The sequence below is a fragment of the Lichenostomus cassidix genome, chromosome W, assembly GCF_008360975.1.
Source record: "Lichenostomus cassidix isolate B80296 chromosome W, HeHo_3.0, whole genome shotgun sequence".
Taxonomy (NCBI): domain Eukaryota; kingdom Metazoa; phylum Chordata; class Aves; order Passeriformes; family Meliphagidae; genus Lichenostomus; species Lichenostomus cassidix.
In genome coordinates, this window is record NC_139510.1 from 8368013 (window position 1) to 8393454 (window position 25442).

At 47.2% G+C, this 25442-nt stretch overlaps 1 protein-coding gene and 1 long non-coding RNA gene across 2 annotated transcripts; one reads left to right on the plus strand and one right to left on the minus strand.

Moving 5' to 3' along the window:
* The first annotated feature begins 675 nt into the window (after window positions 1-675).
* Window positions 676-2397, plus strand: LOC146425443 (uncharacterized). Its single transcript, XR_014846469.1, has 2 exons — window positions 676-835; window positions 1961-2397. It is a non-coding gene; the product is annotated as an uncharacterized LOC146425443 (long non-coding RNA).
* Window positions 2398-13445: 11048 nt separating this feature from the next.
* LOC146425444 (uncharacterized) lies at window positions 13446-20878 on the minus strand. Its single transcript, XM_085041729.1, has 2 exons — window positions 19715-20878; window positions 13446-13492 (listed from the first exon to the last, which is right to left on the minus strand). The coding sequence occupies exon 1, from the start codon at window positions 20855-20857 to the stop codon at window positions 19751-19753; it is 1107 nt and encodes a 368-aa protein (XP_084897855.1). The 5' UTR covers window positions 20858-20878; the 3' UTR covers window positions 13446-13492; window positions 19715-19750.
* Between the last annotated feature and the right edge of the window lie 4564 nt (window positions 20879-25442).

Genomic DNA, 25442 nt, shown 5'->3' on the forward strand with positions numbered 1-25442 from the left:
GCCAGGATGTCTTCATTCTTGCTGGAGGTGTTCTGGGATTTTAGATAGCCACTGATGTCCTGCTGATGGTCTGCTGATTGCCTTTATCTTTGGGTTACTCCCAGTCTGTTGATATGCTGAGTCTACCAGACCTCCCCTGGTAGAACAATACCCTGGAAGAAACCTAAAATTCCTTTTTTCCGGGGTAAAGATAAGCAGAACTTTTTGACTAAAGTTATACAAAATTTTTACACTGGTATCTTTTCTGACAATATCAATTGGGAAAGTTTATTAAAATGATACATTTATTGCAGATAACTACGTAAGATTATGTGAAAGATTCTAAAGCAGCCACCTTTGTCATTGTCTTGGGGATATCTTTTTATCCCATCCCATCCCATCCCATCCCATCCCATCCCATCCCATCCCATCCCATCTTTGGGGTTTTTTTGTTCTTTTTGTTTTATGTCTGATATGGTTGCACACCCCCTTCCCCTGCCCCGGCTCCAGAATCTCGTGATACTTGGGAGCCAGCCCAGCATTTCCTGCGAGAGTTGGTGGGCAGAGAGGGAGAGCTTTGCCTTTTCTGGCCACGCGGGCGATTCGGGCAGCCAGGCAGCAGGGACTCTCCGAGCAGAGATACTGTTGCACATCGAGTTTGCCCTTTTATTTTGTTTTTGTTTCTTTCTCCTTCAGCACTGTGACTGGGCTTGCTGGCTCTTTTTCTTTGCCTCTCTGCTGTTTGGGAATCCAGAGCCAGTGCGTATCGCGCGGGGAGCCGGGACCAGCGTACCCCGTCCCCTGCCGGGAGCTGCAGCGCCTCTGCACAGCCTAATCTAGGGACCAGACGCTGCCGGTGATCTACCCAGGGAAGAGATTCCTCGCTCAACCCCGCCGTTTTTCTGCTACTGCTCCGGGTTTTTTGCTACATTGTAACCCAATGCCCCATGCCTGCTGGGAGGCCTGCGGCTCCTGCTAAAGCTGCGGAGTTCCTGCTACCTCTTGCTTGCTACCCCGGGGGAGCCAGCCCTGCTGTTCCAGCTTGCTGCTCTGAGGTCCCTGCTACAGCCCGCCTCGTCATCCAGCCCGTCTGCCATTCTTTGCTTGAGGGAGATGGCTGAGCTCACGCCACAGCGTCCCCTGCAGCCACGGGGAATCATCACACCTGCCCTGCCTGGCCGGGAGCCAACAGCGCCCCCGTCGGCTGTGATCGTAACTACACCAAAGGGGAGGACGTGACAGCCCAGGGAAGGCTATTACTGGGTTTCTGGTTTGTCGTTACTTGTTTGCCTTGTTATAAATACTAATAAAGAACTGTTATTCCTTTTCCCATATCTTTGCCTGAAAGCCCCTTAATTTCAAAATTACAATAATTCAGAGGGAAAGGAAATCATATTCTCTATTCCAAGGGAAGTTCCCTCCTTCCTTGGTAGAAACCTGTCTTTCAAACCAAAACAGTCATTCATTTTTAGCTAAGTAATCAATGGTACCATGAACAAACTGCAAACAATCAAAGGAATGCATATGTGTAACATAAAATAATATCTCATGGCTGATTTGCTTTATAAAAGCTCTGTGTATTCACGTTATGACATTAACAACATAATCCGAATCGTTGATCCAGCAAGAGTAACTGTTCTAAAAAACCTGAGATTATATTTTTCCACACATCTATGCATATATGAAAATAAAGCAAAATAAAAGCAAGGAAGAAAGCACTAAGCATCTTACATTTAATAATATCCATAATTTGGAATTGTTACTCATTCTTTTGTGCTACCTATAGAAGATGAAACTGCAAAGATTGTTATGAATAGTTATGTTAATTAACCAGTGTAGAACATTTATACTCATAGAATTTGTGAGGAAACTATGGATCCAATAAACAGCATCTTCACATATGTTTACGCGATTTATTATCTTATGTTTTCAAGCAGTTGTTTACCAATTCTCTATCATAATTGTCTTAATTGTGTCCTAGGTTGCAATATAGATGTATTTATTATTCTATTACCACAAGCTGTGTGGCACTGGTTGTCATCTCCCGCTATGACTCACCCCTGATAACAGGTGATGGGCCATCAAGAACCCACCGCATGACTCATCGAATTATCTCATCCTATTGTGACATGCTCCGCCCAGGAGGGAGGAGCCAAGCATTCCCACCTGGATATAACCTGGGCTCTTGAATGGCACAAGGCAGCCCTGTCTACTGGATTCCCAGAGGACAAGAGCTAACACTGGACCTTCAGGAGGAGACCACACCTTCCACAGGGTCACTGCTTCAACCTAACTACTTCACTTTGACTGCTACCACCACCCTGACTAACAGGGTGTCAGGTTGTATCTGACTCTGTCAGTGTTTTTTCTTGTATTATTGCACTTATTTTTAATTTTCCTATTAAATTATAATGCTGACTTGCGATCTCCCACTGGTTTGTTTTTGAACTAATACAATTGATTCTATCTTATCTCTATAAAAAATAACTTTATATTTTTTAATTTAAATGAGGATATTTGGACAGAACTTAAACTTCACTTAAATTCAACATCACTTAAATTTAACAGAAATTAAACCTAACAGAACTGAAAATTAACAGGACTTTAAATTAATAAACCTTAAAATAAACAACACTTAAATTTAACAAAATGTCCTAGGTTGCAATATAGATGTAGTTAAGTATTCTATTACCACCAGCTGTGGGCCGTTAGCTGCTATCACCTGCTAATGACCCACTCCGGATGACAGGCAATGGGCCATCAGGGACCCACCGTGTGACTCATGGACTTATCTCATCCCATTGTGGGATGCTCTGCCCAGGAGGGAGGAGCCAGGTGTTCCCACCTGGATATAACCTGGCCTTGGAACTGCCTGAGCTAGCCCTGTCTACTGGGTTCCCAGAGGACCAGAGCTACCACTGGATCTTCAGCTGGAGACTAGACCTTCACAGGATCACCGCTTCAACTGGACTACTTCAGTTGGACTGCTACTACCACCCTAACAGGGTGTTAGGTTGTATCTGACTTTGTCAGTGCTTTTTTCCTTGTATTATTTCACTTATTTTTAATTTCAATCTTGACTTGTGATCTCCCACTGGTTTGTTTTCAAACCAATACATATTTTGGCGCCCAACGTGGGGCACGACCTGGGGAAACTCAGAAATCCTATCACCATGATGCTCAGCTTATCTATATGGGTACTGTATCTCGCTCTCTATATTTTTCCTCAAATGGGAAACTATCTGCCCGTCGTATTGCTCCTGTTACGATCAGGGCATGGCATGAAAATTGCTCTATTGGTTTATTATGCCTATTGCATGGTAACCTGTGAGGCAATGAATGCCACTCATTATATATACTCGACTTTGTCTGCCTGGCCTAACCTGAGCTGCTACGTCTGGGACCTCCTCAGCAATCGCACCCACCCTCTGGGGCTAGGAGGGGAGAGCGGTTTCTTCCAGCATTTCAGGCCAGGCACAGCCGTCTTTGACAATATTGAGTTCTCTCTGGATGCTAAAGATGGCATAATCTTCCTGTCAGTTCTGTTTTCTTTTTTCTCTGCGACCAGCACCGTGTACCTCATGCTGAAGAACAGAACAATACTTTGTCTTCTTGAGGAGGAGAAACGAAGCAAATCAGCAGGCAAGAGGAAAAGAACCAAAGGAGCAGTCGACGTCTCAACACAGACCATCGCCAAATCAGAACAGTTGAAGCCTGTAGCAGTTGCCCCCGTCCAGAAAAAGAAATCAAAGAGCAAATCAGTCCGCATTGCGACTGATGAGGATGCGGCAGGACCATCTCACCAAGCAGAAGAGACAGAGCCGGAGATCATCACTCGCTCTCTATCCCTGGGGGAGCTGCGTGACCTACGGAGGGAATTCACCCGGCAGGCGAACGAGTCCATCTTGACCTGGCTGCTCCGCATCTGGGATGCTGCCGCTAATGACACCATTCTGGACGGAAGTGAGGCCAGGCAACTGGGATCCCTGTCCCAGGATGTGGTTATTGACCAGGGGATTGGGAAAACCCAGGAAACTCTCAGCCTCTGGCGGAGATTGCTGGCGAGTGTACGGGACAGATACCTGTGCAAAGAAGACCTCCAGATGCACCAAAGAAAATGGAACACAATAGAACAAGGTATCCGATGCCTGAGGGAATTGGCCGTGCTAGAGATCATTTTCTCGGACAACGAGAGATTCCCCAAGAGCCCAGATAATGTCCGGTGCACTTCACAAATGTGGCTAAGATTCGCATGGCTCGGACCAGAGATATACTCTCGTTACCTGGCCACACTGCAGTGGAGGGAAGGCAAAGACAACGTGGGCGTGTTAACAAACAAACTGAGAATTTACGAGGACACTGTCACCGCTCCACTACGCACCAAGGTCTCATCAGTGGAAACAAACCTGGCCGAGCAAGTCCGGAGCTTGATTGAAGAGACCCTCCAGAAACTAAGGAAAGAGTTCAAAGAAGGATTTTTCCATGTCACACCGAAACCAACCAGAGTCTCTGCCATCAGGAGCAGACGTCCCCCAGCCAAGGAAAGAAGACAAACTCCGCGACGTGACCTCTGGTTTTTCCTGCAGGAGCATGGGGAAGACATGAGAAAGTGGGATAGGAAACCCACCTCCTCCTTAGCAGCCCGGGTACGTGAATTGAAAAAAGAAACATCCACTTCAGGAAGCTCATCTAGGTACAACACTGCCCCAGTCTCTTGTGGACAGAACTCCAGACAGAATGGAAGTGATAATATGACTGATCCTCTTGAAGGAACCTCAGGAACACATTTACAGGAGAAGAACACCATGCACCAAAAACAGGATTAGAGGAGCCCTGCCTCTAGCCAGGTAGAGGAAAGGGACAATCGGATCTATTGGACTGTGTGGATCCGATGGCCTGGCACGTCTGACCCACAAAGATACACGGCTTTGGTTGATACCGGCGCTCAGTGCACCCTGATGCCATCCAGGTATGTGGGGACCGAATCCATTTCTATTTCTGGGGTGACAGGAGGATCCCAGCAGCTGACTGTACTGGAAGCTGAAGTGAGTTTAACTGGGAATGAGTGGCAGAAACCCCCCATTGTGACTGGTCCAGACGCCCCATGCATCCTCGGCATAGATTATCTCAGGAGTGGATATTTCAAGGACCCGAAGGGACATCGCTGGGCTTTTGGGATAGCAGCCGTAGAGACAGAAGACATAAGACAACTGAATAGCCTGCCTGGTCTCTCAGATAACCCGTCTGCTGTAGGACTACTGAGAATTGAAGAACAGCGGGTACCAATTGCTACAGAAACAGTGCACCGCCGGCAATACCGCACTGACAGAGACTCTGTGGCCCCCATCCATAAGATGATTCGGGAACTGGAGAGCCAAGGGGTGGTCAGCAAGGCTCACTCACCGTTTAACAGCCCTATATGGCCGGTGCGTAAGTCCAGTGAAGAATGGAGACTGACAGTGGATTACCGTGGCCTGAATGAAGTCACACCACCACTGAGTGCTGCTGTACCGGACATGTTGGAACTTCAGTATGAGCTGGAATCCAAGGCAGCAAAGTGGTATGCGACCATTGATATTGCCAATGCCTTTTTCTCCATTCCTCTGGCCGCAGAGTGCAGGCCTCAGTTTGCTTTCACCTGGAGAGGTGTGCAGTACACGTGGAACCGACTGCCCCAGGGGTGGAAGCACAGTCCCACCATCTGCCATGGACTGATCCAGGCTGCACTGGAAAAGGATGAGGCTCCAGAACATCTGCAGTATATTGATGACATCATTGTGTGGGGGGACACAGCAACGGAAGTATTTGGGAAAGGAGAGAAAATCATCGGAATTCTCCTGGAAGCCGGTTTCGCCATCAAGAAGAGCAAAGTCAAGGGACCTGCCCGAGAGATCCAGTTCCTGGGAGTAAAGTGGCAAGACGGACGGCGTCAGATTCCTTCTGAGGTCATCAATAAGATCATCGCGATGTCTCCACCAACCAACAAGAAGGAGACACAAGCCTTCCTAGGCGCCATAGGCTTTTGGTGAATGCACATCCCTGAGTACAGCCAGATCGTGAGTCCTCTCTACCTCATAACCCGCAAGAAGAACGATTTCCACTGGGGCCCTGAACAGCAGCAAGCCTTCACCCAGATCAAACAGGAGATTGCTCATGCGGTAGCCCTTGGCCCAGTCAGGACAGGACCAGAGGTAAAGAATGTGCTTTACTCTGCAGCCGGGAGCCATGGTCTGTCCTGGAGCCTTTAGCAGAAGGTGCCTGGTGAGACCCGAGGTCGACCACTGGGATTCTGGAGTCGAAGTTACAGAGGGTCTGAAGTCAACTACACTCCCACCGAGAAAGAAATCTTGGCAGCTTACGAAGGAGTCCAAGCCGCCTCAGAGGTGATCGGCACAGAAGCACAACTTCTCCTTGCACCCCGACTGCCAGTGCTGGGGTGGATGTTCAAGGGAAGGGTTCCCTCTACCCACCATGCCACTGATGCCACGTGGAGCAAATGGATTGCCCTCATCACACAGCGCGCCCGTATTGGAAACCCGAATCGCCCTGGGATTCTGGAAATCATAACAAACTGGCCTGAAGGTGAGACTTTTAAATTATCTTCAGAAGAAGCAGAGGAGCAAGTAGCACGTGCCGAGGAAGCACCCCCATATAACGAGCTGCCGGAGAGTGAAAGACGCTATGCCCTCTTCACCGATGGGTCCTGCCGAATTGTAGGCGCAGATCAGAAATGGAAAGCTGCAGTATGGAGCCCCACACGACAAGCTGTACAGGCTACCGAGGGACAAGGTGGATCGAGTCAGGTCGCAGAGCTTAAAGCCATCCAACTGGCTTTGGATATTGCCGAACGAGAGAAATGGCCAAGGCTCTACACTGACTCCTGGATGGTAGCCAACGCGCTATGGGGATGGTTAGATCGCTGGAGAAAGGCTAACTGGCAGCGCAGAGGAAAACCCATCTGGGCCGCTGAGATTTGGCAGGACATCGCCGCCTGGGCAGAAAAGCTGACCGTGAAAGTTCGACACGTGGATGCACATGTACCTAAGAGTCGGGCTAATGAAGAGCATCATAACAACGAGCAGGTGGACCGAGCTGCCAAGGTGGAAGTGTCACAGGTGGATCTGGACTGGCAGCACAAAGGAGAATTATTTCTAGCTCGTTGGGCCCATGATGCCTCTGGTCATCAAGGGAGAGATGCGACATACAGGTGGGCTCGTGCCCGAGGGGTGGACTTGACCATGGACAACATCTCACAGGTCATCCACAGCTGTGAGACTTGCGCTGCAATCAAACAGGCCAAGCGGGTGAAGCCTCTGTGGTATGGTGGACGATGGTCAAAGTACAGGTATGGGAACTATGGCAAGTTGAATACATCACACTTCCCCAAACCCGCCAAGGAAAGCGCTACGTGTTGACCATGGCGGAAGCAACCACGGGATGGTTAGAGACCTACCCTGTGCCTCATGCTACTGCCCAGAACACCATCTTGGGTCTGGAAAAGCAAGTCCTGTGGAGACATGGTACCCCTGAGAGAATCGAGTCTGACAATGGAACCCATTTCAAGAATGGCCTCATAAGCACCTGGGCTAGAGAACACGGAATTGAATGGATATACCACATCCCCTATCATGCACCAGCTGCCGGGAAAGTTGAACGGTGCAACGGACTACTTAAGACAACTTTGAAGGCACTTGGCAGGGGAACCTTCAAAAATTGGGAACTGAACTTAGCAAAGGCCACCTGGATGGTTAACACAAGAGGTTCTATCAATCGAGCCGGTCCTGCCGAGTCCGAACCTTTACACAGAGTGGAGATAAAGTCCCTGTGGTACACGTAAGAGGTGTTTTAGGAAAGACTGTTTGGATTAGTCCCACCTCAGGCAAAGGCAAACCCATCCGTGGAGTGGTTTTTGCCCAAGGACCTGGTTATACTTGGTGGGTGATGAAGGCAGATGGGGAAACCCGTTGTGTACCACAAGGAGACCTTATCTTAAGTGAGAACTCTGTAGATGGTAATAGAATAAGGGGTGGATAATGTCCTAGGTTGCAATATAGATGTAGTTAAGTATTCTATTACCACCAGCTGTGGGCCGTTAGCTGCTATCACCTGCTAATGACCCACTCCGGATGACAGGCAATGGGCCATCCGTTAGCTGTTACCAGCTGCTAATGACCCACCCTGCATGACATGCAATGGGCCATCAGGGACCCACCGTGTGACTCATGGACTTATCCCATTGTGGGATGCTCTGCCCAGGAGGGAGGAACCAGGTGTTCCCACCTGGATATAACCTGGCCTTGGAACTGCCTGAGCTAGCCCTGTCTACTGGGTTCCCAGAGGACGAGAGCTACCACTGGATCTTCAGCTGGAGACTAGACCTTCACAGGATCACCGCTTCAACTGGACTACTTCAGTTGGACTGCTACTACCACCCTAACAGGGTGTTAGGTTGTATCTGACTTTGTCAGTGCTTTTTCCTTGTATTATTTAACTTATTTTTAATTTCAATCTTGACTTGTGATCTCCCACTGGTTTGTTTTCAAACCAACACACAAAACTATATTCAAAGTTTAGAGTGTATCTTTAAAAGTTTCAGATAGAACAGAATTTAACTCATTTTGACTCCATCGTTACAAGAAAGCTACTGAAAATTTGCTAACAACAGTTAAACATCGATGAACAATATGCAAGCAAATAACTGAGTCATAAATGAAATAGCAGCAACACGGATGTCTAGAGGGTTGAATTTCTGCAGGATTTACTGCAAAGATTATAAAGGTGTGGCAAATACATCACGATTGTACATAAAACAGTTTTGAGAATAACCTATGGTAACTATAAACATTATTGAAAATGCCTGTTTTACAGTCAATAGTTTTCTAATATAAGCATAAGTTTGCCAGGATTTTTCAAAATGCAGCCTTACTCAAAAAATTATAACATTGTATGTCTTGACAAATTACCTTTAAAACCTGCTCAGTTTAGAGATGGTAAGACATCTTCTGATTATCATTACAATAGATTTGAAATAGAAATGCTTAGGAACAAAACATCAGGGACATAATCATATAATACTGCCATGATTTTAGCACATGTAACTTTGTGAGTTCAGTGGGTAGATAAGACTGAGGCATGTATATAAGCAGCCACACAGGCACAGTTACAGCTAATTTCGAAGGAGTGTGCTACTGTTTACGGCATTGTTTTCATTCTGCCATAAGAATAAGGAATGGTAGAAACTCAGTTACTGAGCGGAGAACACAATATTCACTGGGCAAGTCTATTTTATGAGATGGTGTCACTTTTCTGGCCCATCACTGTATTGAAACTGATTTTATATCAAGCTCAATTTCAATCTTTAAGTGTTAAGGAAGAACAAATACACTGGAAGCACTGAACAGCTGGACCCGTTTGAAATGCTGGCACACGATTCTTCGTAGGAAAACATTCAGATTTGAATTGTCTGATTAAAGCTGTACAAACAAAGTAGTAATGCTGGCACTATTCTGTCTCTTTTTTACAGTAGAGAATTATGAGCTAATTATATATAATTCCCGAATAGATTCTGCAGATAGCAATGGGTGGCTAAACCTAGCATAGGCCTCATCAAACTAATTACTCCCAGTAACTTTTGTAAATCATTGAACATTTTGACATCAGGCTTTAAAATTAAGTGCTGTGACTTTACATTTTGTTGAGTCAATATTCACCCTAAACATTCCAAGGAGGGATCTACTGAATTTTATCAAAGGCCACCTGCAACCCATGCTGAGTAAGATTAAGACACTGAGTAGGATAATGATAAACCATGCTCTGAGGAGATAGCCTGAAAATCATGCGATAAATGCTACTTTGCTGATTCCTTATGAAATCACAAAAAATAGGTGTATTCCAGGGACTAATAGAAGGAATTATGTGTGCTGCCTGCAATTATTTTTGTACTATTTGGTTCGTCTTAAGTAGCTTAGGCATCTCAAGGTCACACAGCTGGAGTCTCAGCCATCCTCTAAATATTTTGTTGGATGGGTGCCAACATGCTCAGCTCTTTAAATTAACTCTGCTACATACAGAAAACAGAAATTGTACCTATTTGTAGGCTTGCGACTCCAATGATGCTAGTAATCTGCACGCAGAGAAAAAAAATCATTAATTCTGGGACAGCCTTAGAAAAAATATGGTTCCTGTAAAAGATAGTCATTCAATTTTAAGTTATATAGTGGGTTTTCCCTTCAGACATCTGGATTAAAAAGTATTGTAATCTGTAACCTCATAGAAGAGACAGAGCATACAAAATATAGGCTCTCTAGGAGAAATATACTGTCCGAGTGAAATTCAGCAAGAATGGAAAGCCTGTGGAACCACTTAGGGGAGACAGCAATAGTGAGAAGAGTATAAGGGGAAAGGGAGCTGAGGTTTGTCCACAATAAAAGCTTTAAATAAGGTAGATTGTTGTTGCCATGTATATACCAATTCTGTATGTTTGATATAAAATACATTGGAAAAGCTCAAACTGACTTACAATGCCCAACATAAGCAGTCTTTGTGGAAATGAGTATCAGAGGCATACTTAATATAAAACACTTGCAAAACTACTCAACAACATAAGCAATAAACATTTTGTTTTGAGTTTTTAGCCCACTACTGTTTCTCTACTTCTCCAATGTAACCAAATTACAGACAGCCCAACAATTCTTACCAAGGGAATTTCACCCAAGTTAATGAAGGATGTGCTGTTGCTTTAAGCACAGATAGTAATTCATTCGGTTCCCCTGCTCAACTTTCTTAGTAACCAATTAGTTATTACTATTGTCATCACTCTTTTATCCTACTGCAATGGGTTCTGTTTGGGAAAACTGGAAACAAATTTAAAATACAACTCAGTTGCACCAATTAAGAAGGTACTTTGAAAAGACATTCACTATAGAGCCGTGAAGTCCTGGAGGGGTGTTGTGATAAAAGCTGCAGTTTCCCCACCCATTCCTTCCTTAATGTGTTTACCCATGGCCTATTGTCCTACTTCCCCCACCCATTTCTTCCTTAATGTGTAGCCTTCTGCCATTGTTCTGCCTTTCCCCACCCCACGTGGTCCTGGCCACTCCCTTGGGTTTTCCCTATTGGTTCCTGTACCCTAACTCCGCCCCTGTACTGCCCCTGTGCCCAGAGATCATTGGCTATGTACTTTCCTCACCTCCTCTTTCCCTAGAAAACTCTTCACCCTCTGCCATGTTGTTGTCTATGCATGTGGGCGTCTATGCACGTCTATGCACCACATGTGTCTGTGCATGTGAGGTCTTCGCCCATGAGGCATCTGTGCCTCTGGGAGGTCTTTGGCCTCTGGTGCAGCCATGTGAATAAAATCTTCCATGGACACTCTGCACAGACCCTCCTCGCCTCCTTTACCATCGCTGCGTTGTGGAACAGCAGACGAAACCAGAGCTAGCCTTATGGCTCCCCAGCCAGTGAGAGTGCAGTGACCAAGAGAATTTGGTGCACTGAGGCGCTGAACCGGGCTGGGCAGAGATGCTCTCGGATAAGGTCTGCTGCTATAATATTCTTCTAAACCGCAACAGAGGGGGCACCCCCGGGGGCAGGTGTCCAAGTCTGTTGGCCCCAAGCAGCTGGCAGGACCTGCCCACCCATGCCGTTACTGCCTTCCGCAGCTCGGTGATACACAGTGAGAACAAAGCAGCAGGGGAAGGGGTGGGGGGTGGGGGGGGTGGCGTGGGAGCAGGAGGGGGGAGAAAGTGGGGGGGAAGAGGCGGTGCTGCTGCTGCTGTACCCGGGCGGTGCTCCTTCTGGGCAGCTTTTCCTGCCTTCCTGGGGAGTAACATCCCGGGCAGCAGCTCTGCTGGAGTTTAGCACAGATGGGATGACTCTGTCCGTGCTGCAGAACACGCGGGGCGCTGGGAGTCGCACCCAGTGCACTGATGCAGACAGTGAGTGCTGAGCTCGGGAGGGGCCCTGGGCTCTTGCCGCTCCCTGGATGTGTTTAATTTCAACGCTGCACCACTGTTTGTTTTAAGGGAGTTCAAGCTTGGGGAGGAAGGGGGGGTGGGGGGGGAAGTGGTGGTGCCGGTGTAACCCAGTGCCATTGAAGAGCCCTGACCCACCAAGCAGCCCCCGGGAGGAGGGATCTTAACATCAAGGCTTCTCTCATTGTGAAAATAGTTAAAAGGTTCTCTAACCAATAATAAATTTGCTCCAATGTGAAGAGTCTGTTGCAGTACTTTTAAACTGCACTGACACCTCCGGGACACCTCCCGGTCCCATGATACTCACAGTCTGACCTAATCTTACAGGCTGAGCCAGCAAGTTAAACTCCGCCAGACTGTGGTTTGCCAAAATGATCCCCTGTCGTCGTCGTGGTCTGAGGGTCCTCTATGCTGTCCTACTGCTCACCAGGCATCCGATTTAAAAGTCCCATTAGGAGGGAAATCTTCTACATGCATGGACAAGGCAATCAGCCTAGCAGTTGAAATACCTCTATCCTGTCGATGCAAAAACCACTGTTTGGGCTTTCCTCCCATTATGCTCCCCACTGCTCACCTTAAGGTGATGTGTGCGCACGTTTTGAGTCCTTTAGTTGAAGTTGGTGGTCGATCCACTCCCTGGTCCAGCGGGGCTCCGTTACCAGTCGCAGACCTCCTTTTCACTGCTATCTGATATCCCTAAGATCGGGCGCCATTTGTAACAAATGAGGCACAGACCTTCCTTTAGCAGGTGCAAATAGAAATTGCTTTATTGCAAAAACCAGGGGGTTTTAAGCTATAAGCCTGTTATTAGTTTACATTCTTGTGAAGGACAACAAATATGTTTCAACCAACCACCATAAACCACGAGGTGAACATGCACTGGTTATATAACTTGTTTTCTTGGGTTATATAACTAGTTTTTTTCCTTTATATTAGCCGAGTCATTCTTAGAGCGCTTTTCTGGTAAGCCAAAGTAACAGGAGTGAGCAAGGATTTTACAGGGGTGACAAGGCCCTCATTTTGTAAGGTTTTTCTTATCTGCAACATTTTACTTCTAATGCACACTCAAAAATTAATATAAAAAATATTTAAAACTTTAATATGCTTTTTGTTATGTAAGACATTTTCTATATTTCAGATAGCTTGGATGATATCACTTCTCATAAACCAACAAAATACTCTTGATTTAGTCTTCATACTCCTGCAGAGAAATATTCAAATCCTTCCAAAAGATTGTGTACATTAACATCAGAGAGGACGGAAAACAAATGACAACATTGGTATTTATGTTATGAGCCATATACTGCCAGAACCACTGAAATCAGTGGCAACATTTGCATTGTATGCTAGTATTTATAAATCTATTTCTAAAGCAGACCTAATTTGGAAACTTTGAAATAATTTGTTAGTTCCCTATTATTTTGACTTCCATCTATCCAAGTACTTCTTGAATGAGGAGATTGTTGTGTAATAGCTGTTGGATATATATATATATGTGGCAAGCACAGACCTTTCCCGTGAGAAATTTTTCTCTCTTCTTCCTGTGTTTTATAAACAAAGATAAAGTTTGCATGTTGTTGGAACAGTGTCTCAAGATATGAATGATTCAAGCCTGGCGAATTGGCCTGGGGGGAGGTTTTGAACCGACCAATCTGAGTGACCTTTGAAAGTCTATATAAGTTGAAATTAATTAATAAAAACAGACATTTTCTGCCACACTGAAGACTGGTCTCCTTCTCTCTGCTAGCGGTTCAACAGCGACATCTGGTGACCACTGACGTGTACTGTGCGCGGCGACAGGTACGCGGTTTGCCCGGGCCCAACCCCCCCTGCCTGCCCTCAGGCATGGCTGATTCAGATGTGGACGAGGGACCCCCCCCTTCCTGCGGATGAACTCTTACGGGCTTTTCTGGAGGACTCTGGGGATGACCTTGCGGCCGATCAGACGCCGCGGTGAGACTCTGAGCTTTTGCCCCCTTCCACCAGCACAGGCGCCTGTCTGTAGCCTCCGGGGCTGAAGGCTGAACTCTTAATTCAAATTCAAATTATAGGTAACAGCTCTGGCCTGATGGCTTATCAGCTAAGCATGCATTTGAAACCAGCACAGAAACCGCTGAATCATCCCATGAAGGACTGTCACCTTGGAGGAGGCTTTGGGGGTCTCCAAAGACCACCAGGATATACGGAGCATGCGTTGTGCACATGCTAATGATATTAATGACTTCCGAGAAATGATTTGTATAACCACTCCTATCCTGAAGAATGTAATTAATATTCATGATTTTACCTATAACACTGTGTCTTTGGGGTACTGAGGTGTGTGTGTTTGGTGGAAATAATTCCCCACACATCCGGTGCACCGAATAAAGCAAATACCCACTTCTCTGACTTGGTCTCTGAAGTGTCTCTGAGCTCGATTGGGGCGAATCAAACTGGCACCCCAGATGGGACCCTGACTCTGCTCGGCTGCCGGATCCAGGGGTAAGCAGACCTCCCAGTCGCGACCCTGAATTTTCAGGGGGAGCTCAGCTGTCCACTGGCTCACGGCGGGAGTAGACTAAGGACCATCTGCACCAAATTAAGGTATTTGCTACTTTTAAAATAAATGCCTGCAGGGCCGGGGTGCTAGTCCCCGAGGGTGGGTTGAGACTGGGTCTCCCGAAATTAGTCCCGGGCAAGGGGTTGGACCCCCGGGGTTGGACCCCGCTGTCAAGAAAAGGTACTTTTAAAGGGTTGGACCCCGGGGTTGGACCCCGCTATAGTTAAAGGTGCCTTTAAGGGGTTGGACCTCACTGTATTACACCATACTGAGATTTTTGTTCTGTCTGTTGTTATTCTGTTACTGTGTTACTGTGTCATTATTTTGTTACTGTGTGAGTGTGAATGAATGAGACGTGTCTCCGACACTGAGCGAGAATGGAGCTTTATCTATGTTTCCGTTCTCTGGCGACAGAAACGGCCAGAGAAAAGCGAAGAGACTGGCAAAGAGTGAACGAGTGTGGGTCACATATAAACCGTTGGTTTGGAGTGTCTGGAAGGGGGCAGATTATATTGTTGAATGGAGGGATTTTGGCTGCTGAGTTGAGAACGCTCGGACCCCAACACCTTTCTAGTATTGCTCTATTTGATTTTGCGATGAAAATTCTGTGTTTTGTGTGTAGAAACCGTTGTGAAACTTAAACTCAGTGCGCGTGTATTAATTGTGAGAGGAAGTGATGTTGTCTATTTGCTCGGGTGCTTCTGAAATTTTTTAATGTGTGTGCATGTACTGTGTGTGCAAAATTTTACCTGTGTTAATTAGTATTTTTGCCGGCATATAAATTTATGCGGGGACGCCCGCAAGATAAAAATAACTAATTGAATCTACTAAGTACCTCTTTAGAGCTCCTGTGTGTAGCTGCTGAAATATGGTTGTATAGAATGTTGTAGTAGATGGAGCTTGCAATTAAATAAGAGTAAGGGGAAAGGAAAAAGAAGGAAGAGAGGTGTTGCGGGATCCTCCCCCATCTTGCCTAAAATTTTAACAGCTAACCCAGGGCGAGCTGCAGTTCCCTGTACCCTCCCCTTTCGGCGTGGCAGTGGCGAGCTCGGAGGTGGGGGGCTGGATGCGCAGGCTGAGGGCCTGTGGGGAGGTGCGGAGCCGAGCTGGAGCTGTGGGACAGCTGTGGGCTCAGCACCAAACAGTCCCTGACCCTGCCAGCCCCTGGGGCAGGGCGGCTGTGGGACACACCGATCACCTGTGGTGCTGCTGGCCTTGCCTGCTGAGAGCCTAGGAGGGGGAAGGGCTGCGTTTGGATACAGCAGAGGGAATGTTTAGAAATGTGAATTGTCTGTTAAGAGTTCTGTCTAGGTCACCAGAATGACTTTGTGAGACAATGAGCACCCCCAGGGAGTAGTGCGAGTGGGGGCTGGAGAAGGGCTGAATAAGCCCTGAAGAAACTGGTTAGAAAGATACTGCAAATGTATGTAAGAAAAGATAAAAGAAGGCAGGAGCAAAAGTAATGCCAAAGAGACACTGTAAGCAAAAATGTCTGTAGAAAAGATATACCAAATTTTGTAATTAACTATTTCAAAGTTAAAATCTCCTGCCTGGGTTACTCTGAGTTGCTGCTTTGGTTTTTTTGAACAAAAGTTTGCTCGACCCTTCAAGCAGCCAGCCAAATTGCCTTAGAGAAAATGCAAATTAACTGCTGCAGAGGAAAAATTTTAGAACTGCTGAGGAGAAGGTAGAGACAAGGTGTGTCTCTGAGCCACTGTCCGGGGCTGTTCAAGCAGCCAAGAACGTGACAATGTGTACTTAATTCATGTCCCCGAGAGGGTTCAGTCCTTTCTGTACGGTTGGTTGTCATGGCAAGTAACTTTTGCAAAAAAGTGTTCTTCCCCATGCTTTGAGAATTTGACAGCCACTTTTGGAGAACACGGTAGAGTGATGCTAATTTTATAAGTTACCAAATCCAGTGGCTGGCAGCTATTGATTGTCTCAGACTGTAGCCAGAGGCTGGCCACACTGTCTGCAAAAGCTGTGCAGCCAAAGCTCTGATAGTAAATGAAGCCCGAAGGCTGACAATAAGAATATACCTCATAAGTTTCACACCAAGCTAAAGATTTATTAACTCAAAAAAAAAAAAACATCTGAGTAGATGACCAGCGCAGTTATTGTACTGTGAATCTTGTCTAGTAAAACAAGAGTATTTAAGAAAAAAAAAAAGAAAAAACCCAAAAACAAGGGGTTTGACTCAGCCTCCTTGAAGAAATTAGAAAAAAAAAAAAAAAAAAAAGTATTTAGTAGTAAGTCTTCAAAAGTACTAAAAGAGTAACAATTTGAAAAATACACTATCGTTAACGAAAGGAAGTTAAGTGAAACATTGCCTCTTACATAGTCAGCTCAAGCAGCAGAGCTGTAAGTGCTTATAAAATCCTGCGAAGTATATAAAGACAAAATAGTGAATATTTTTACTAATTCTAAATATGCATATAGAGTAATACATGCATTTAAGAAATTATAAGAAAATAGGGAAGTTTATTAAATTTTAATTTCTCACTTATTAAAAAATTTCCAATGAGGAGTTAAATGAGGCAAGAATTCATCATTCTCCCACTCTAACGTGTTATCACTGTGCAAGTTTGTTTTAACATCTTTCAGTGTATCCTCATCAGACAAAAAAGCTGTGTGAGACAAGGAACCACTCAAGCCACAGAAGCAAAAGAACTGCTAACTTCCCTCACGGCTGTGAGTTCTACAGCCAGAGACTCCTCTCCAGTGTGAAACCAAAATGAAACACATTAAATGGTTTTGTTTTTTTTTATTACCAGAACAGTGTTATCCACAGTCAGCTATCCTAGCAAAACCTTGTAATAATTGTAATAGCAAGTATGGCTTCAGATGCAAAGGGGTAAGTAAGCCAGGAAAAAAAAAAAAAAAGAGAAAGCTATGTGAGCTTGAATCTAAATTTGTGAAATTGATATATAACAATAACAAAATAATTTCATTTTTAAAATGAAAAGGTTTCAAAAGGATGGCTGGCTATTTTACTAAGTATTTATAACTGTTGCTGTTTAATGCATATTTGTTTGTCCAGTGTTTAAGAATGCTAAGCCCCACAAAAGAAAATACTGCCTTTGAAAAATCGCTAAAAGTCATAGACTAATCTGCCAGGCTTTGGGCTCTGCAATTTAAAAGTTAATTTAAAATAGCAGTTAAAAGTGCCATTCTTCAGTAGCACATTTGAAGTCCTAAAAAAGCTCGCAAAATCGTATAAAAGATCCTGAACATCTGTTGATTTTGTGAGTGGCTAATATTTGTGAGCATATTTTTTTATAAATTGAAAGATAATCTAGATTTACGAAGAGTAAAACAAAAGACTGAAAAAGTGAAAAAAGATAGCCTAATAAATTACAAGCAAAAACTAACAGCATGAGAATCTTAGTCAGTTATCCTTTATGCTTTCCTCTTTCCTTTCTGCTCTGTTTGCTAGAAATTCTGCCAAGGTGAGGAAGAAAAGTACCCCATTTTACAAGCAAGAAAAGCTATCAGTGGTCCTGATCACTGTCTGGAGCCATGATGTGAGCTGCCAAAACTGAAAAATTTAATGTCTCTGCAACACTTCAAAATGCCTGTGTGTATGGTGTGTGGGAAAGGGACAGGTCAGGCCTTGCCCTGGTGAGACAGTGAACTGCTCCTTACCTCACCCCCAGAGCATCCCAGCCCTGCAGTGAGGTCCAGTCATGGACACAGCAGAGGCAGTGCTGCACAGAGCTCCAAGCCCAGCCCTATAGTGGGGCCAGTCATGGACACAGCAGAGGACAGTGCTCCAATCTCCCCATCCCTGACTCCAAAGAAACCTGCTAGGGGATGGAAGGCCCAAGAAAGCCAAAAGAATTAACATTCCTCTTAGAATTTCTATAGATTCTGTCTTTCTTCTTTTTCTTCAAAATAACTGCTCAACCAATATCTCTCCACATTAGTGTTGTTACTCCGAATATATAAACCCACCAATTTTCAGTTTTGCCAAGTAGTTTATACCCTAGCCTGAAGTAAGTAAACTAAAGAAGAACCTTTCTACCATTGTAGAAGCCATAATGAATGCCACTGCAGATGCCATAAAAGCACAGCAAATCAAGATAAAGAGCATCTTACAATTAACTATAGATTTGCTGTATGCCAAAAGAGAAAGAGTATGTACAGTTATAAATACAAGCTGTTGCAATTATGTTAATCCTAACTTAAACAAATGTATGTAATAGTTTTTTGTGTTATTGCATTGTTATTTACTGTCTGCAATAGTAGTTATTGTTATATAATATTATGTACTTAGAACTGTGATGTTTATATCCAATAGCAAAAGTATAAACTTAGATATGAAATAGAAAAAGGTATTTACTTTCATAGCATACAAGATTTGTAAAGAATTACAAATTACAAAAGAAAAGGGGGGAATTGAGACTCTGAGCTTTTTGCCCCTTCCACCAGCACAGGCGCCTGTCTGTAGCCTCCGGGGCTGAAGGCTGAACTCTTAATTCAAATTCAAATTGTAGGTAACAGCTCTGGCCTGATGGCTTATCAGCTAAGCATGCATTTGAAACCAGCGCAGAAACCACTGAATCATCCCATAAAGGACTGTCACCTTGGAGGAGGCTTTGGGGGTCTCCAAAGACCACCAGGACATACGGAGCATGCGTTGTGCACATGCTAATGATATTAATGACTTCCGAGAAATAATTTGTATAACCACTCCTATCCTGAAGAATGTAATTAATATTCATGATTTTACCTATAACACTGTGTCTTTGGGGTACTGAGGGGTGTGTGTTTGGTGGAAATAATTCCCCACACATCCGGTGCACCGAATAAAGCAAATACCCACTTCTCTGACTTGGTCTCTGAAGTGTCTCTGAGCTCGATTGGGGCGAATCAGCGGGTCGCTCGGGCCTTGTTGCAATGGGTCGAGGGCCACGTGGCCCGGGACGTTTGGGACGTGGCACTGAGCTGTGATTTTTGGTTCACTGTCAGTTGCACCCTGGCCACGGAGATGATGCTTGGAGACAAGACTATAATCCGCTTCCATGGGGTTTGGAGAGACATTTGGGACGCTTTGAAGGGGCAGGCATTTTATGAGTCGCAGCTCGCGGGTTGCACAGGCCTGGAACCCCTGCTCTCGGTCGTGGGGCGATGCGTGAAGGACGCGCCGACCCAGATAGATGCTGAAGTCCCATCCCTGGCAGCAGATGCAGCCGCGAAACTTCTGTATGTTTCTCCAACTGACCTCCCGAGGCGCTCTTATGTCCATCCGACAGAACAGCTAGTCGAGATGATGAAGAAAGGGGGACCGCTGACTGGCTCTGACATGGCCACCGCTAAGGTTCCTCCCCCTCTGTCTCCGTGGCATGCGCAGCCTCAGAAACCTCCCCCTCCCCCGCAGAATGGCGCCGGAGTGCCTGTCCCCCGTGGGCAGCTGGGGTGCGTGGCGGGGGCTGGCGGGGCGGATGTGGTGGGTGCTGCCGCGGACCGTGCCAGCAGCTTGTGGCTGCGGGGGTTCCGGTTCTGGATCTGCCGGTGGTTTCGGCTGCCGCGGGGGTTCCCGTGCACGCGGCGGCTGGTTCGCGGGACCCGAGCATTTTCCCGAGCCCGGACGGCGCAGCGGCGGTGCAGCCCTGAGCTGCGGCAGCCGCAGAGGCGGCCGATCCCCTCGCAGGGCGGCTTCCGGGACCTGCCGCCATTCTGGCTGCACAGGGACCGGAAGAGGTGCCTCCGACAGGGCAGCTTGGCCCCCTGTTTGACCCCGGGGCGGCGGCGGCTGGTTTACAGCAGGCTGCAGCCAGCGCAGGCAGGGCCGGTGTGGCGCCCGGGCCGTATGAGCAGGCGCCGGCTCAGCCGCCGGCTGCGGCTGGTGCCTGGAAGTCAGGGCGGCTTCCCAGGGTGGTCGCGGGGCCGCTTCCGGACCTGGCTGCCATTCTGGTGGCGTGGGGCTGGGAAGAGAAGCCGCTGGTGGGCGGTGCGGGAGCTTTGATTGGCATTCCCGCGGGAGCGGGGCCGATCCGACTCCCCCATGGCTCAGCGGACACGGCATCCGTGCCTGGTACGGCGGAATCTCCTCCGCTTGCAGTTCTTCATGATTTACTGGTCGAGGTGGCTGGAATCCAGCAGCGGATGGAGGTCCTTTCGTGTAGGCCCTCCTGTCCGTGTGTGGCTGGGCCGGAAGTCCATCTCCCGGGACCCCGGATGGGGTCTGGACTTCCCGGTGGCCCAGCAGCCGGCTTGGTCCCGGCGGCACGGGGGCATTTCGGCCCCGGGCAGATGCCGGTTCCCCTGCCGGGTTCTGTGGTGAATGCAGCCCTGGCGCAGCATACTGGCGCTGTGCTGGCAGGCTTGGCAAACGCACCTGGCGGTGGGCTGGTGACGCCGCCATCTCCCTGCCCCTCCCCCATCCCAGTCACCGCACAATTTCTTAGTGCAGACACTGCCTCCGGCCAGCCGCCGTCCTTTGTGATGGGGAGTGCTGGTTGCAAGCCTTGCTCAGACGACTCAGACAGTGATGAGGAAGGTATTCTTCCTCCAGGGCGGAGGCTCGTGCGGGCGACGAAAAGAAATGGCATTAGGCTCTGACTAATCCTTGGAGACGCCGCAATGGCATGGGGATTTTTCGCCCGCGTGACTCCCTGCAGTTCTGGGAATCTGTCAAGCAGGGTGCGCTGGAGGCAGGGGACTGGGAACTTCTAGAGAAGATTGGATTGCCCAAACAGAGGGAGGGGTGCGAATCTGCTGTGGCAGGTTTGGATGGTGGTGGCTTCCCACAAGGGGGCGTTCAGGCTTTTCCTGTGTATGTGCCTGGCCCAGATGCCATGGACACAAGGAACAGCCACTCCACCATTGCATGGCGCGTCACAAATGATTTGGCAACCAAGGTAGCAACATTTGGTTTGTCTTCTCCGGTCATGATGCAAATTCTTAGAGTGATAAATAGTGATTTGCTTGCTCCATTTGATATGATGTATCTGGCTCAGGTGCTGTTTCACCCCATGCAGTACAGCGCCTTTGAGGACAATTGGAAAGTGCTGGTTGAGGATCAGCTGAAGAAAAATGTGTCCTTGCCTGCCGAGGACCCTAGGCGCATGGTTGGGCTGATGTCCTCATGGGTAAGGGACCTTTCACTAACCCCGACATTCAGGCTGCCTGGGATCCTCGGATCTTGGAGCAAGCCCAACAGCTCGGTATGGGAGCCATTTTGAAAACTATTGAGATAGTTGCCCCACAAACACGGTATACACAGATACGGCAGGGGCAATCTGAGCTTTACCTGACATTTCTTGAGAAGCTGGCAGCAGCTTTGGAAAAGCAGGTTGATGATTCGTCCACGAGACAGATCCTGATGAAACATTTGGCAAGAGACAATGCCAATGACGAGTGTAGAAGGATCATCAATGCCCTACCAGGGGATCCTTCTGTCGGAGATATGATGCAAGCTTGTGCCAGGGTGCAATCAGAAACTCAGGGGAAATCTGCTTTGGCTGCATTTCTGTCCTCAGAGCAGGGACCCACTGCTCAGGGACAAAAACAGCCCAAAGCTGGGAACAAACGGAAAAGAGTCAAATAAAAACAGAAAGAAAATTCAGGAAAGAAGGGAGATTCAGGGACCAAGACTCCTCAATGTAAGAGGTGTGGTAGGCCAGGTCACACTTCAGACTACTGCAGGTCACAGTACCATGCAGATGGTCAACCCCTGTCGGGAAACGTGAAGAGGGGTGCAAAAAGGGGGATTTGCCCTCCATCACATCAGTTCCCCCAGAACAAGGTGATGACCAAGGCTTACCCGGTCAATGTGGAAGAGGCACCAAAGGCTCAGACCGAGTCAATGCCTACACTGCAGCAACAGTCGTCTTAGAATCTGACGATGCCCACAGGGTTCCCTTGGAGGTGGACGGTTCCCTGGATCAGGGGACCGGTGCACTGCTCATGGCAGGGCCTGAGACCACTAGCCAAGGGATCCTTGTTCTTCCTGAGTTCATAAATGCTGATTTCAAGGGCCAACTTCATGCTACAGTTTCCACACCTGACCCCCCTGTCACCATTCCTGCAAACACTTGCCTTGCTCACTTGTTTCCTTGTGAGTCTTCTGTTCCCAGGGTAGACCAGCAAGCTGGCAGAGGTGACAGCACTGAACTGTCAGGACTTCCGCAGGTCTACTGGGCTGCATCTATCTCCAATGAGTCACCACAGATGACATGTACCCTCATCATGCCGAAAGCACATCCGCATCGAGTTCGATTCCGAGGTTTGATCGATACAGGTGCTGATGCAATGATCCTTTCCGCTGCTTCGTGGCCTCCTACGTGGCTGTTGTGCCCGGTGGGACTGAATATCATGGGGTTGGGAGGAACAACACAGAGTGGATTGAGTAAGCGACCTGTGTTGGTGAAGGATCCAGAGGGACACACGGCCTCCATTCGGCCTTATGTCACTCCAGCTCCTGTGAACCTCTGGGGACGGGACGTGTTGACAGCTTGGGGGGTGCAAATCACGACAAATTTTTAATAGAGGTCAGTGTGTGCAAGGGCGCACCATATTCCACGCTGTCTTTACGATGGCTGACGAAAACACCGATATGGGAACCACAGTGGCCCCATCCAAAAGACAAATTAGTTGCCCTTTGTCAGCTGGTTCAGGAGCAACTGAAACAGGAACATATAGAACCTTCTACCAGTCCCTGCAACACCCCGGCTTTCGTGATTAAGGAAAAATCAGGGAAATGGAGACTGTTGCAAGATCTCCGAAAAGTTAACGCAGTGATGGAAAGTATGGGGAGTTTACAGCCTGGCATGCCTTCACCCACGATGATTCCCACAGAGTGGGAAATCTTGATTGTTGATTTGAAGGATTGTTTTTTTACAATCCCTTTGCACCCCAATGACAGGCCGAAATTTGCCTTTACTGTGCCTGCAATTAACAATGCGGAGCCTGTAAAGCGATTTCAATGGAAAGTGTTACCTCAGGGCATGAAGAATAGCCCGACTATCTGTCAATGGTATGTCACGCAGGCCTTGTCCGGAATCCGTGAGCAGTTTCCTGAGGCACTCTGCTACCATTATATGGATGATATCCTGGTGGCAGCAGCCACCCAGGATGAGTTGCGGAGGTTACAGCCTCGACTGCTCGATGCCTTGCATTCCTATGGGTTGCAAGTGGCTCCAGAAAAGGTTCAACAACAGCCTCCTTGGAAATATTTGGGAGCCAAAATTTTGGATCAAACCATACAGCATCAAGAGGTGCAGTTCTCAGACACTATTAAGACTCTAAATGATGCCCAAAAGTTGCTAGGCATCATCAACTGGTTACGTCCATATTTGGGACTGACCAATGCACAACTTTCCCCGCTTTTTAATATTTTAAAGGGGGACTCTGACCTAAACTCACCTTGACAATTGACTCCCGAGGCACGATGGGTGCTGAATGAAGTGCAGCAAGCTGTTTCTGCTCATCAGGTTTATCGAGTAGATCCCTCTACTGATATCACTGTTTTCATTACTGCTCCAGACCTCTATCCTACAGGTATCATTGGCCAGTGGAACAAACAATGGGATGATCCTTTGCACATCCTGGAATGGGTCTTTTTGCCCCATCAGCCAAAAAAGACAGCACCCACATTGTTTGAATTGATAGCCTGCCTGATAACTAAATGCCGTTATCGGTGTTTACAATTGATGGCAGCTGATCCTGCAATGATTGTTGTTCCGGTATCACAGGACAATTTTGAATGGAGTCTTGCTAATAGCACTCCTTTGCAAAGTGTACTGGAAAATTTCTCAGGGCAGATTGCTTATCATCTGCCCAGTCATAAATTGCTGCAGCTGGCAAATTCAGTCAATCTTACATTGCGGCCAAAGAACAGTCGGGTGCCAGTTCACGGACCCACCGTCTTCATGGATGGTTCTGGGAAAACAGGAAAGGCCATTGTTACCTGGAAGGAAGGATCTGAGTGGCAGGTGCTGAAAGGCCACGAGACAGGCTCTGCTCAACTGGTTGAATTGAAGGCAGTTGCCATGGCTTTTCAGCGGTTCTCTCAGGTGCCTTTGAATTTGGTCACTGACTGCTTATGTAGCAGACCTAACCAAACATTTGGATTGTTCACTTCTAAAAGACGTCAATAATGTGGCTCTGTTTTCACTATTGCGAACCCTGTGGAAGGCGATTCAGGCTCGAGTGCATCCATATTATATTTTGCACATTTGAAGCCACACCAATCTACCAGGCTTTTTAACAGAAGGCAATGCCAGGGCTGACATGTTAGCCAACCCTGCATGGGTGGCACCTCAGCCTGACAAAATTGCACAAGCTAAGGCATCGCACAATTTCTTTCATCAGAGTGCACATACCCTGCAGAAGCAGTTTCAATTGATGCCAACTGAGGCTCGTGACATTGTCAGTGCTTGTGCTGACTGCCACGGACTCGCTGCACCTCTGCCACCAGGGGTAAACCCCAGAGGTCTAAATGCCTTACAGTTGTGGCAGACGGATGTGACACACATTCCTGAATTTGGCCAAGTATGTGCATGTGTCTATTGTCACTTTCTCCTCAGCTATGTGGGCGACTGCTCACACTGGAGAAAAAAGTCGTGATGCCATTGCCCATTGGAAATTGGCCTTCTCGGTCCTGGGTGTGCCAGGCACTGTGAAAACCGACAATGGTCCTGCCTATGCCTCACAGAAGACGCGGAAGTTCTTACATCTATGGGGTGTAGACCACACATTCGGTATTCTGCATTCTCCTACTGGCCAAGCCATTGTTGAACGTGATCATGGAACTCTGAAGTGTGTTTTGGAAAGGCAAAAAGGGGGAATGCATGGGGAAACACCACAGAGTCGATTGGAAAAAGCTTTATATATAATCAATCACCTTACAGTGCCACCGAATTCAAATAATCCTGTGATTTTGAACCACTTTCTCTCATTGCAGTTGTCAGGCGAGTTGCGTTTGCCCCGGGCGAAGGTATGGGTAC